General features: G+C 43.9%; 1 protein-coding gene across 1 annotated transcript; it reads right to left on the minus strand.

Moving 5' to 3' along the window:
- Positions 1–1,038: 1,038 nt before the first annotated feature.
- Positions 1,039–10,536, minus strand: LOC132087072 (uncharacterized). The gene is made up of 3 exons (XM_059493100.1): positions 9,767–10,536; positions 4,497–6,526; positions 1,039–1,527 (listed from the first exon to the last, which is right to left on the minus strand). The coding sequence occupies exons 2-3, from the start codon at positions 6,021–6,023 to the stop codon at positions 1,039–1,041; spliced, it is 2,016 nt and encodes a 671-aa protein (XP_059349083.1). The 5' UTR covers positions 6,024–6,526; positions 9,767–10,536.
- Positions 10,537–14,668: the final 4,132 nt, after the last annotated feature.

Consider the following 14,668-nt stretch of genomic DNA (forward strand, 5'->3'; position numbering starts at 1 on the left):
GCCGTGAGTCGTCAGTAAATCCAGACATCCACAGGAAACCAATCACAGATCCACCTGTTGCATTCCACAGCAGCAGATAACCATTGTTTACATTTTGTTGCTGAGGCCACAGCTTCTCAGAAGGGAGAAAAATCCTAAAGAAAGGATTTTTCACAAAAGATGTCCGTGACAAGTTGTCTATAGAATATTTGAACAAGAGTATGGAAAGGACAATTCCTGAGAAGGAGGTTCAAACTTTTTTCAACATTTCTATTTTCACCACTTTCACCACTATCATCTAATATTTTTCTTCAAATTTCCACTTGTTACCACTCAATCTAACATTCTATGCTATTTCTACACCATTCCCTCTAAACTCAATAATCCCTCCAGTCAAATTCTGTGCTGTAAACTAAAAGAAAAAGTATTGAAAGTTCAGCCAGAATCTTCAGTGAAATCATATATTTATGGCTTTTAAAATAATAATAATTAAGAAAAGGTATTACTTTAGGTCACAGAGAAGAGTTGCTTTCAGAAAATATTTGTCTAATACCATCAGTTGTGTCTCCCGTTAATGCTTATGACAAGTAGTTAAAAGCTGAGGAAAGCTGGCAAGATGAGGCAGCTACAGTAGTTCATGTGAAACCAGATTATAGTCCCAAAACACAGAAGAGACTGTATCTCTCCTGCTGGTAAAGAAGTGATGGACAGGAACATCTAGTCGGGAGTAAATGTAACTGTTACTATACCTAAAGATCTAAATTAAGACTATATGTAGGTGTCTAGTAACTGTCTCAGCAGTCTGCTAACTTTTCCAATCCTGTCCAAGCTTACAATACAGCAATGAAAGAAATAGAAACAAGCAATTAACTTTTATTATTCGTTATAACACAGGATTCAACAGGTAACTGTTTATTGTGACTACTCAGTACTCCACTAAGGTCTGAGTAGCTGTTGAGTCCTTCACCCAGAGAGTGCAGATCCACTTCCTAAGAGCCTACATCCAAAGGGAGATTTTTGATTACTATGTAAGCTGGGTGAAACTCCTCCTCCTTCAAATCAGGCTATTGTAATTATTTCCAAAATCCCGGGGTGATTCAGGTTTCCAGTACGGGTGCACTGTGTGATGAGGGCAATCCATTTGCTCCATGTGGCATCCGTGGCGTGGTGGGTAGAGGGAACCTTTCCTTTAAATATCCACCCCAGCACCGGTAGGTGGGGAGCCAGAAGGAGTTGTGCTTCCATGCCAATCACCTCCGAGGTGGTGTGAACTCCTTCATAGGTGGCCAAGATCTCCTTCTCTGTGGAAGTATAGTTGGCTTTGGACCCTCTGTAACTTTGGCTCCAGAATCCCAGTGGTTGGTCTCGAGTCTCCCCAGGCACCTTCTGCCACAAGCTCCAGGACAAGCCATTGTTCCTGGCTGCACAGTACAGCACTTTGTTCACTTCTGGTCCCATCATGATTGGGCTAAGGGCTACCACATGAGCAATCTCCTGCTTGATCTGGGCAAAGGCTTGCTGCTGTTCAGGGCCCCAGTGGAAATCATTCTTTTTTCAGGTAACGAGGTAGAGAAGGCTCACAATCTGGCCGTACTCAGGAATGTGCATTCTCCAAAAACCTATGGCTCCCAGGAAAGCTTGTGTTTTCTTCTAGCTGGTTGCTGGAGACATTGCTGTGATCTTGTTGATCACCTCATCAGGAATCTGACGCCATCCATCTTGCCACTTTATTCCCAGGGACTGGCTTTCTTGGGCAGGTCCCTTGACTTTGCTCTTCTTGATGACAAAGCCACATCCAGCAGAATCTGGATGATCTTCTCTCCTTTTTCAAATATTTCCATTGCTGTGTTCCCCCACACAATGATGTCATTGATATACTGCAGATGTTCTGGAGCTTCACTCTTTTCCAGTGCAGCCTGTATCAGTCCGTGGCAGATGGTGGGGCTGTGTTCCCACCCCTGGGGCAGTCAGTTCCAGGTGTAGTGCACGCCCCTCCAGGTGAAAGCAAATTGAAGCCCGCATTCTGCTGCCAGAGGAATGGAGAAAAATGTGTTAACAATGTCAACAGTGGCGTACCACTTAGCTGCTTTGGACTCCAGCTGGTACTGGAGTTCCAGCATGTCCAGCATAGCAGTACTCAGCAGTGGAGTCACTTCATTCAAGGCATGATATTCCACAGTCAATCTCTATTCTTCGTCAGACTTGCACACAGGCCAAATGGGACTGCTGAAGGGTGAGTGGGTTTTGCTGATCACTTTTGGCTCTCCAGCTCACGGATCATTTTATGGATGGGGATCACAGCATCTCGATTCATCCAATACTACCAGCGGTGCATTGTTGAGGTGGCAATTGGTACTTGTTGGTCTTCCACATCCTACTGCAGATGGGTTTTCTGGTAGTCCAGGTAAGGTGTTCAACTGCTAAATGTTCTCTATCTCTACAGTAGGTATTCCAAAAGCCCTTCTGATTCCCTTTGGGTCTTTGTAACAGCTGTTCCAGAGGAAGTCTGTGCCTAGAATACACAAGGCCTCTGGGCCAGTCACAATAGAATGTTTCTGCCACTCCTTCCCAGTCAGGCTCACCATGGCTTCTAACAGTCATTTGCTGTGATCCCGCCATCATCCCAGCAATGGAAATAGGTTCTGCTTGATGCCGAATTTTGCCCCAAAAGGCAAAGAATAACTGCTTAAGAGACTCAGCCTAAGTCAGATAAGCAGGAGGTATTTTATTGCGACGCGTCGGAGAAATCACAAAATGGATTTCTGAGTCTCCCGTAACAAAAGCAGGCTTTTATACAGTTTTGAATATAGGATTACATCAGATCATATGCATAATCGTGAATATTCATAGGGGGCGTGTTGTAGGCGGAGCATGGGCAGGGACACCTCTCTTGAGGATCATCTTGGTGGTCGTTCCGGTTGCCTTCATCATGGGCTGGGGTCTCCTGATGGGTCTTCCTCTTTAAACTTTTGAACTTCTTTCCTAATTTGGTCAATTCCCGGTGTACTTGGCTTGGTCTCTATGGCTTGGCAAAGTTCTTAGGGTCAGTTTGACATTGTTGGCTCTGAACATGCTTAGCCCATCAGTTCCCTACTCCTATCTCTCTTTTCTGTCATTGTGTTTCATGCTTTAGCTGATTTATTGCTTTATGTGTTTCCTAATGCTATGCTTTCTTCAAATGCCTCACATTCTATGATTTAACTCATTATTTCTTGAAGGCTATCTGTTTTGGGGTTTCATTCCCCCCTTTTTCTTATAACTTACGAATTCTTTCGTCAAATTTTTCTCTTGCTCATTGGCCATGACACCTCTAACACCAAATTTGCCACACAAGTGCCTGATCATACCAGTAAGTATACCCACACCTAGCACACTTTAGAGCAACTCAAGCACAGCAAAACAAATTACTACAAGCACAACAGGTTGTACTATTCAGTGGTTTGGATTCATCAAATTGCGTGGTAAGAACCCTGTTTATCTAATCTTGTGGTGGGTTTGTTAGGGCTCTGGCAGCTGGTTCACTATATTGCGCGAGACGCTGGAGGTCTTGCTGTACATTAAAGAAAAGCTTTCTCAGCAGTCGTCGTCCTTCATCTCTTGCTGTTATTCTATTCTACTACCCGACATCTCAGATACGTAAGGCTTTATCTATTTAGCAGGTATCTAGAGAGTCCCTCGAGAACTCAATGATCAGAGTTGTAAAGGTTTGAGGTGGAGTCAGAATTATAATGTCTGCTCCTCTTGTTTGTTCTCTGGAGCTTTCTTGACTCGTGGAGTGGATCTACGTGGTTTGCTCTTTGATCTGAACCGCAGTGAAGGTAGTCAGCAGCACTTGGAAAGCTTCCTCCCACTTCTCTTGTAGGGGTTCTCTTAAAAGATTCTTAACATACCCAATCACCGGGATTAAACTGATGCAATTTGCAATCAGGTTGTTTGGGTTGGTGCTCTATCATCACAGTAGCATTTTTATCAAACTGTTTCTCCACCGTAATTACATAATCGTAAATGTATTGATTACCGATTTGGTCTATGGCGTCCCCATTTACAACTTGCATAGCATAAGGTCTACCATACAAAATTTCAAATGGGCTTAACCTTTCTCTTGATCTCGGTTTGACTCTCAACCTCAGCAGAGCAAAATTTTGGCAATTTGCTGTTTGATAAGATGATTCATCTTTTCTACTTGCTCACTGGCCTGTGGACGGTAAGGCGTGTGTAATTGCTATTTGATTTGTAATGCTTTACTTATTGCTCTCACTACTTTTGCACAGAAATGTGTACCCCTATCCGAAGAAATGCTCTTCGGTACCCCACACCGTGGAATAATTTCATTCAACAGTACTTTAGTTACCTCTCTTTCCTTATTTGTCCTACAAGGGAATGCTTCAGGCCACCCAGAAAATGTATCAGTTAATACCAACAAATACCGAAACCCCCCTTTTTCTTGGGAGTTCAGAAAAATCAATTTGCCATACTTCACCTGGGAATTTACCTCGATTTATGGCCCCTTGGTGTACCTTGGTTCTCGTATTTGGGTTGTTTTTCAGACACCGCTCGCACTGGGACGTAACGTGTTTTACAGTAGTAAATAATTTTGGTCCTGCTATCTTGGTTTGCAAATATTGGTAAAGCGGATGTAGATCCCAGTGGGCCTTCTCATGTTCTGCTTTTACAAACTGCCACATCACATTTCCTGGTACTACTAACTGTCTTGTTTCCAATTGACCCCAACTATTTATTAGGGCCACTATTTCCACTTCCCTAGTTCTTGTGGCAGCCAATTTAGCTTCTGTATCTGCCTTCCTGTTCCCTATTTCCGGAATAGTGTCACCTTTCAGATGTCCCTTACAATGCATTATGGCCACTTGTGCTGGGAGTTGCACCGCCTCTAGCAATCGCAGAACCTCCTCTGCATGTTTGACTGTTTTTCCTTGTGTAGTCAACAGTCCTCTTTCTTTCCAGATGGCCCCATGAGCGTGTACAACGGAAAAAGCATATTTAGAGTCTGTCCATATATTAATTTGCATGTTTTCCGCCAATTCCAGGGCTCGAGTCAGAGCTATCAGTTCTGCCTTTTGGGCTGAAGTCCCTGCAGGCAAGGGGTTCGACTCAATTACCCTTTCTGTAGTAGTGACTGCATAGCCAGCCATTCTTACTCCTCGCTTCACGAAGCTGCTGCCATCCGAGAACCAGTTGTCCGCATCTTCGAGCAGCTCTTCTTTGAGATCTGGGCGACTGGAGTAGACGGCTTCAATTGTTTCCAGGCAGTCGTGTTCGATGGGTTCTGCTGGGGCTCTCCCTTCTAGAAATGAAGCTGGGTTCACAATGTTAGTTACCTGAATGGTTACGTCATCTGATTCAGCCAGGATGGCCTGGTATTTTAGGAATCTGGAAGGCAACAACCAATGGTTGCCTTTCTGTTCCAGCACAGCCGACACAGTGTGAGATACTAACACAGTCACCTTTTGGCCCAACGTGAGCTTCCTGGCCTCCTCTATGTTAGTTATTACTGCGGCCACTGCCCTCAGACAGCGTGGCCATCCTTTACTTACTTCATCCAATCGCTTGGAGAAGTAGGCCACAGCCCTCTTGTGTGGTCCCAACTGCTGTGCTAAGACCCCTAGGGCCATCCCTTGTCGTTCATGGGAGAACAGCCAGAATGGTTTTAATACATCTGGGAGACCTAAGGCCGGTGCTCTCATTAGCTCCAGCTTCAACTTCCTGAAGGCCCCTTCTGCCTCGGGAGTCCAAACTAGAACGTCCTTAGTTTCCTTAAACAAATCATACAGTGGTTTAGCGAGTATTCCATACTGGTAGATCCATAGCCGACACCAACCTGTCATCCCCAGAAAGGCGCGCAGATCTCTCACCGTCTCTGGTTTAGACATCTGGCAGATGGCCTCTTTCCTAGCTGCTCCCAGGGATCGCTGTCCTCTGGAGACTTCGTATCCCAGGTACACCATTTCTTTTGCACCAGCTGTGCTTTCTGTTGAGAGACTCGATATCCACTTAAACCCAGGAAATTTAACAAGGAAATAGTCCATTCAATGCATTCTTCTTCTGTCACTGTTGCTATTAGGAGGTCGTCTACATACACTGCAGAAGAGTGCCATCTCCCAGCGGCCTTTCTCACTGTTCTAAGGCAAAAATCTTTTGACTCTCGGGAGCTAAGGGAAGGCAGAAGAATGCGTCTTTCAAATCTAATACGGTGAACCAGGCCAAGTTGTCCTTCAGTCTAGTTAAAAGCGTGTATGGATTAGCGACTATCGGATGTAATGTCTTGGTTATTTCGTTTACTGCTCTCAGATCCTGAACTAGTCTATAAGCTCCATTAGGTTTCTTTACTGGCAGGATCGGTGTATTAAAATCCGATTCGCATTCTATCAATGACCTCAGTTCCAAAAACCTTTTGATTATGGGCTCAATCCCCTTCCTTTCTTCTATCCTCAGAGGGTATTGTTTTCTTACCACTGGTCTTGCCCCAATCGGTGCTGCTTGTTTTGATTTCAGGGGGAATTGTGGAAGGGGCTAGCAGCGGGCCTGTTAGCTAAAGGAGCGAGAAGTAAGAAGAAGAGGCTGATAAGGAGCTTTCTCCAAGGCCTTGGCAGCTTTCCCAGAAGCTTCGGCAGCTTTCCTGGAAGTTTTGGCAGCTTTCCCAGAAGCTCTGGTAGCATGCCAGGTAACTCCCTTGGCATCTGAACTTTCTTCACCAAGTTCCCCATCAGAGCCCCCTTCTACCTCAGCCCCCCCCCCCCCCGTCTGGTATCAGCCCCGACTCTTCGTCCGCATCTTACTCCGTTTCTCTCTCTATTCTCCATTCCTTTAAAGCTTCAAAGAGCGAGTTCCAGGTTACTGCTAAATCAACAGCTGTTTTATCTCCCGCTCGAGCAGTAGCCCAGACTAACGGGTGAGTCTTGCTCAGGATTTGCTCGAAATTGTGATTCTCAGGTTAAGGTTCTACACAGCTGATTGTTAGGCTTAGAACTAGCTGTAATCAGTCGTTCCTCATTTACTTGAAATTCTAATTTGTCTTTGTTGAATTTTATTATGGCTCCCAAGTTCTCCAATAGGTCTCTTCCCAATAAGGGCTTTGGTGAATTTGGTAAATATAAGAACTGATGAATTCCCATTTGTTTCCCAATACTGTATTTAATGGGTTTTAAAAAGTAAGGCTTTTCTGGTTGGCCTGTTGCTCCCACGAATTGTACCAATTCCTGATTTAAAACCGAAAAAGTTGCTCCCGCATTAATCAAAAGTACTGTTTGAACTGTGCTTTAACCCACTGAGTTAATTGATCTACTATAATTAACAGATATTTCCACCGACCTACTTTAAGCAAGTCTACAGAATTAACCTGGATCTTTTGAAATAGCCGCTAGGCTGTTTTGCATCCTCCAGAGGGAGGGCTTTTAAACACCTTCTTATTTACCTTTTAACAGGTGAGACACCCCTGGGTAATTTGCCTTTTAATTTCAAATATCCCCATACACCAAAAAATTTTAAAAGGTGATCACAAAAGGCTCTTGTTATCCCAGTATGTCCGTCTATACAAGTTATCTAAGATCTAATGTGCCACTGGTTTTGGCATCATAATTCTATCATCAAGAAAAACTCACTTTTCCTCCTTAAATGTTGCTCCTAATTTCCTTATAGCTACCAATTTTACTAGCAGGAGGGAAAGAGTCTCCTGCTGGATTTCTATTTTTATTTTTGTAAGGTCATGATTTTAGTATCTCCTTTTCTTGAGGTCGCTCTTCTGCTTTTTTTTATCAGCCAAATTATTTTTCTGACTCTATTATCCTTAAGTCCCCTTTCCTTCCAAACTTCTTTAAAAGTATGTACTACACTAAAAGCATATTTGGAGTCTGTATAAATAGTCCCTTCTTGCCTTTTTAAAATCCACAGGCTTGCCCCGACCAGGAGGGACTAAAGGGACCAGACTCCTTCACTCTAAACCTTTTTCTACCTCACCTGGATGCCAACCCATGTCATTAATTTCTAGATTGTCTTCTTCAGGTAAAGAATGAATTTCAAGTTTTCCTTCACAGGGTTTTATCTGTAAATTTAGGGCTATTATTAGATCTCTGCCTAACATATCTTCCTCGGCCTCTGGTATCAACAATAAATCATTTACTCCAAATTTGTCATTCGTTTCAACTTTTACTCCTTTTATTACAGGAACAGGGAAAGCTTCTCCTGTAACTCCGATTACTGAGATTTGTTCACAACTGATCTCACATCCCTGGGGTAATTTCATCACTGTTGACCGAGAAACTCCTGTATTTACTAAAAATACAAATTCTTCACTCTGAGGACCTACTCTTAGTTTTATTATCAAGGGCTCTTCTAGGTGTAATTCGATCCTCTTCGTTAAACAAAACTCTTGCCCTTTCTGATTCTCCTGAGAAGTTTTCTCATCTTGCTGTTTCTTCTGTTTCTTTCTGCAATTTTTTTGCAGGTGCCCCTTTTTATGACAATAAAAACAGGTAGGTCCCGCACCCTTCAAAGTGGGGCAAGAATTTTTAAAGTGTTTTTTTTTTTTTTTTTTTTTTTTTTTTTTTTTTTTTTTTTTTTTTTTTTTTTTGCTGTGGGAAAAATGCACAGGTCTTGTGTTCCTAAGAATAGATCCTGGCATCCACTGTTTGTCTTTCCCTGCAAATTTTCTGTATTCAAAACTGTCTGCAATTCTTGAACTGCTGCCACCAAAATTCTGGCATCTGCTTTCTGCTTTTTCTCATTTCTACTACATGCATCACAGCAACGTTCTTTAGGCTTCGAACCTTTCTTATCCTTTTCCAGGGCGAGTACCAGGGGGTCCTGAGGTGCTACGTTTACCCCGCACTCTCTTTGCCACTCCTGTTTATTTCTTAGGGTAAAGAACATGTCAGCATACATCACTTCGTACTCTGTTGACCTCCCATAGTTATTCCCTGTGTTGGTTTAACACTTCACACACAATTTTCAGTCGCTTTGTCCTGGCTTCTCGCGTCGCAGCGATGCTGCGTCTCATTCACTCTCAGCCATACCCACACACCTTTATAAAATAGTTCCTACCTTATGGTCTATATCAGAACAGACTGTTTTACCAGGTTTGGTCACAAGAGGTCGCTTACAGACCATGAGACACCGGTTTGCCAGATTCATACAATCGCAGCCGTAGACAATATAACAATTGCAGGGGGTGACAATTTTCTTCCGGATGTCTATCAACTGATTCTCTTCTAAAAGATTACAAAGAGAGTGACAAGGCGTTTCCTGTAAAATTTTGCAACAGACACATAGAACAGACACAAGAAGATCACCGGCCGACAAACCTCTCAGATAGCAGTCTCAGTTCGTAACCCTTAACTCGCAGTATTATAACATCAAACACAATGTTGAGACAGTTTCCCATACAGTATAAACGAACCAAAGATACCAAGATAAACAAATACTCCTTTCAGCAGGACTTTAACCTGCGTTCTCCCTCTTCTTTGTTTTTGTTTTTTTTTTTTGTTTTGGTTTTTTTTTTTTTTTTTTTTTTTGTTTTTTTTTTTTTTGTTTTTTTTGTTTTGTTTGGTTTTTTTTGTTTTTTTTTTTTTTTTTTGTTTTTTTTTTACCCCTGTGTTTCTATTACCGGGACTCTAACCCAGTAGCAGGACTTTAACCTGCGTTTCTATTACCATGCCTCTAACCCAGCTGGGATTCTTTACTGGGGCGTCCCCCAGCTTTCCCTTCGGGCGGTCACGTCTGACCCCCGTTTCCCAACAAAGCGCTTTATCCCAAAACCAATAAACAATTCAAATACCTCTTAATTGGAGCAGGAGATGCAGGGAACCCTTCGTCCACCGAAAGCGCCGGTCCGGGGGGGGAAGTCTCTTCTGACAAAAAATTCGTCAGGGGCGCCCAGAGAATCCCGACCCCGGACTCGGCCCGGGAGGACCTCTCAAGGCCCGGATCTCCTGTCTGGTCCCATCTGGGTCGCCAGAACATGATGCCGAATTTTGCCCCAAAAGGCAAAGAATAACTGCTTAAGAGACTCAGCCTAAGTCAGATAAGCAGGAGGTATTTTATTGCGACGCGTCGGAGAAATCACAAAATGGATTTCTGAGTCTCCCGTAACAAAAGCAGGCTTTTATACAGTTTTGAATATAGGATTACATCAGATCATATGCATAATCGTGAATATTCATAGGGGGCGTGTTGTAGGCGGAGCATGGGCAGGGACACCTCTCTTGAGGATCATCTTGGTGGTCGTTCCGGTTGCCTTCATCATGGGCTGGGGTCTCCTGATGGGTCTTCCTCTTTAAACTTTTGAACTTCTTTCCTAATTTGGTCAATTCCCGGTGTACTTGGCTTGGTCTCTATGGCTTGGCAAAGTTCTTAGGGTCAGTTTGACATTGTTGGCTCTGAACATGCTTAGCCCATCAGTTCCCTACTCCTATCTCTCTTTTCTGTCATTGTGTTTCATGCTTTAGCTGATTTATTGCTTTATGTGTTTCCTAATGCTATGCTTTCTTCAAATGCCTCACATTCTATGATTTAACTCATTATTTCTTGAAGGCTATCTGTTTTGGGGTTTCATGCTTCCGCTTGTCCCGATGGCATTAGGGTACACTGTGCACCAGTATCAACTAAGGCGTCGTATTTTTGTGGCTCTAATATGCCAGGTCATCAGATCTGCACCATCCAGAAGATCCAGTTTTCCTGTGCCTCTTCCTGGCTAGAGGCAGGGGCCCTCTAGACCTGGTTATGATTTCTTGCCTGGGCATACCTACTAAAGGTTCCTTCAAGGGGATCTGACAGATCATACCTGGCAGCTCCGTCATGGGAGGCTGAGGCCTCTTTAACTTCCTCTGTAATGCAGGAGAGCTATCACACACTAACTGCATATTTCTGGGTTTTCTTTAATAATGGTACCCACTGTGAGAAAATGACACTGGAGGAAATGACACTTTAGTGAAAGTCTCTTGGTTACTGTTTCTCTCCCTGAGTTGATGCACCTATGCTGCTAGGACAGAAGTAGGTTTCCCATCCCACCTTCCAATGTCTTCCCCATGGTTATGCAGGAAGAACCATAGGTCAGCCTGTGGGGTGACCTCTCTTTCTAGCTGGGGGACGTTGAGCTCTGACTCTGGGGCCTGTGACTCATACTGGTGCTGCATCGATCTTCCTCAGCTCCTCCCCTTATCTCCTCTTTGAACTCATCTTTGAGTTCCTTAACTAAGGCAGAAACATGAGCCTGCATTGGGCCAGTGATCAAGCTCGTTGGTGACACAACCAACTGTCTCTCAATTCTTATCAGCATTAATCACAGAATCACAGAATCACAGAATTTTCAAGACTGGAAGAGACCTATAAGATCATCTAGTCCAGCCGATGTTCTAACTGTTCAGCTAGATCATGGCAGCAAGTGCCACATCCAGTCTTTTTTTAAATTCTTCAAGGGATGATGCCTCTACCACCTCACTGGGTAAATGATTCCAGTTTCTGACCACTCTTTCTGTGAAGTATTTCCTTCTTACTTCTAACTTACATCTAGCTTGACGCAACTTGAGACTGTGTTCTATCCGTTGTCGCCCGGAGAAAGAGGCCGACCCCCAGCTCACTACAGCCACCCTTCAGGAAGTTGCAATGAAGGTGGTGTATTGAGATGGCCCTAGATTTGCCAGACTCCACAGCATTTGCCCTGTGCACCTGACCTTGTAAGGGTCATTATCGTGCTGTCCATCCTTCCCAAAGAGTACCTCCAATACCACCACTTCTGTCATCTCTCAGATCCCTTCCTCAAGGGTCTTCTAACGCATTTTATGATGGTGCTCTTGCATTCTTTCTCTGTGGACAAACCTCTCTCTGACACTCATTAAAAGCCCCTCCCAGAGGGAAAGGGACCCTGGCTCCCTTAAAAATACCTGATTCATACCTGAATCCCAGGTCAAGGGTCCCAAATTCCTTGCCTCACCACCATCCAGTTGCATGCCTGTACTCATAAGGTCCAGACCTGGAGTAACCAAGTTGTATAAGCCTCACACCCCCGTCGTACAATGTCTTTGTGCAGATGATGGAGATTTTCATACGTCAGGGACTTGGTGATGATCTCAACTGTTGGCTCCCCTGTGGGTTCTGAGGGCCCTCCTTTCTTATTCCATATTGTCTGGGTACTCTTATTTCATCTTAGACCTTCTTGTTTCCACAGGGGTGACTGCTGCAGGCTGTGGCTGCCCTTGTGGTTCAGCTGGAGCCTGGACAGTTGTAACATCTGTGGGTTCTACTGCTGCACTATTAGATTATCCCTCTTCAAGGCAAGAGGAGGGTTTCTTACCAGATGGGAAGATGTACACCTTCAGCCTCTGGCTCATTTCATGCATCTCCTCAACCAGAATGCCCACCCAATCTGGGTTGTTAATTTCTGATATGGGCTGTGGAGCGGTGTCAGGCACTGTAGCAGCATCCCTAATTTCTGGGGCTGTGTCATGTTCTGGGGCAGCATCCCTGTTCTCTGGGGTAGATATCAAAGTGGTTATCCAAGTCTATCTTCCCTTACCACTGAATACTAAATAGAACAGGCGTATCAGCAACACCATCCACTGTATGATATTATCACACTTAGAGAAGGTTTGAAACCTTCAAAAACTAGTGGAGTAGACCCAAATAGCTGGTTGAAGGGTTGGAAGAAAATTTCCTCCAGTGTCATAACCTCACAGTGGGTACCATTATTAAAGTAATCCCAGAAATATGCAGTTAGTGTGTGACAGCTCTGAATCCATGTGCCTGCATTACAAAGGAAGTTGAAGATCCCTGCGTTCCCCACCCTATTAACCCATAAAGCAAACTGGATAACAGCCACAGTAACCTTATGTTGTAGTGTGTTTTGTTAGTTTACTTGATTGCTCCCCCATTTTCTGTATTTGTTCCCCCATGTTATATAGTGGTTCTGCCCTCCCCAGTTTTTCCCCCCATTGAGTTGCCATTCATTCTGTTACCCTAGTAACTCCCGCCACTTGTGTTGTCAGTCCTCCTTGTGATGTAATTCCTCCTCCCCCTAGTTCCCTTATATGTACACTTGTTTCTCCTCCCTGGGCCCAGTCAATCACCCCCACTCCTCCCAGTTTACTAGAATCTTCTCCCCTATGGGGGTTATGATTGGCTGTGGTCCCGGGGCCCCTCCTTTACTTTGTATCGATTGGGTTCTCCCTAATGTCTGTTATGTTAAGTTCACTCCCTTGTCTTCCTTTATTGGTTCTGTGTAAACCCCTCCCTGAGACACCTCCTCCCTTTATAACCTTGTCACTCCCCTTGTTCTTGGCCACTCCCTGGCTGATGTCTTGGGTTCCTAAATAAACGTGATTGTCCCCATCGAGTGTCCAGCTCCTTCATTCTCGTCTCAACAGCAGTGAGCCCATCCGCAGGGAGCACAGCCCAAGGCCACTAGACGCCAAGGGGTGCTCCCGGATTGCAGCTGGGTGTTGGCTGCCCTCCTGCTGACCAGACACTTGACCTATAAGGCCACACCTCGCTGCAACCTTAGTTATAGGACCCATGTTTAGATAAGGGCCTGCAAATGGGGAAAATATAGCCATGACCCCATGCCACCCAAACCAGGGTAAGCTGGACCATCTGGTGATACATAGCGAAGTTTCTATGTTCAGGACACAAAATATTAGATTATTTAAGAACTGGTATTTCTTTTTTCACCCTTTTCCCCTTGACACCCTCATGCTGCACATTGGGTGCCAAAATCTGTCTTGGTTTGAAAAGACTAGTGTCTGCTAAGGAAGGCAGGAACCTTTCTTTGAAAAGGAAAATGCAAACTCCCTCCAAATTATAATAATTTTGAAATTAAGATGCTCGCAGGCAAAGATATGGGAATAGGAATAACAGTTCTTTACTAGGAAAACTAAAAATACAAATGTAATAGTACAAACTACAAAAAAATAAAAACAAAAAACGCTGACAGAGTCAGGATACAACCTGACACCCTGTGGGTCAGGCAGTAGCAGTCCAATTAAATGGTGGCTGGAATCCTCCTGGAGTGACAGAAATGGTTCTGTTGAAGCAGTGATCCTGTAGAAGGATGGAGTTTTCCTTTGAAGGTCTGGTGCGGGTGTAGATGGGCCTGGTCTTCCTCTGGGAATCCAGTGGAGAAGAAAGCTGCTCCTCTTGGAATCCAGTGGGGAAAGCCTGCTTCTGGTGTTCGAAATCTCAGATTATATCCAGGTAGGAATGCTTGGCTCCTCCCTCTGGGCAGAGCATCTCACAATGGGATGATGCAATTTTGTCAGTCATGCAGTGAGACTCAATGGCCCATTAATAGAAGATATCTCCCTGGAAGAAGGATGGGTTGTGGAAGAGATAAAGAAAACTGCACAATTAACAGAAGATAGCTGTCCCACCTCTAACAGATGGGAAATAGAATACACACATATCTTACAACCCAGGACACACTCACACACCAGTGAGAACATTTCACATGCATAAAATGTTTGAATTACAGGAGATCCGATCAGGGTTCTGAGTTTGTGCCAAATTATAAATAGCATACATTCAATTTTAAGATTTTGAAACCAAACTACAGGATTAAGAACAGTCATCTGGATCTCTCACCATGACCTTCATATATTTGGCTTTCTTAATTTGTGTAACTATTTTTATGATCACTCTGATGATTATGCAAAATTATTTCATTTTTGGTACATGTTCACATAAAACA

The sequence above is a fragment of the Ammospiza nelsoni genome, chromosome Z (assembly GCF_027579445.1).
Source record: "Ammospiza nelsoni isolate bAmmNel1 chromosome Z, bAmmNel1.pri, whole genome shotgun sequence".
NCBI lineage: Eukaryota > Metazoa > Chordata > Aves > Passeriformes > Passerellidae > Ammospiza > Ammospiza nelsoni.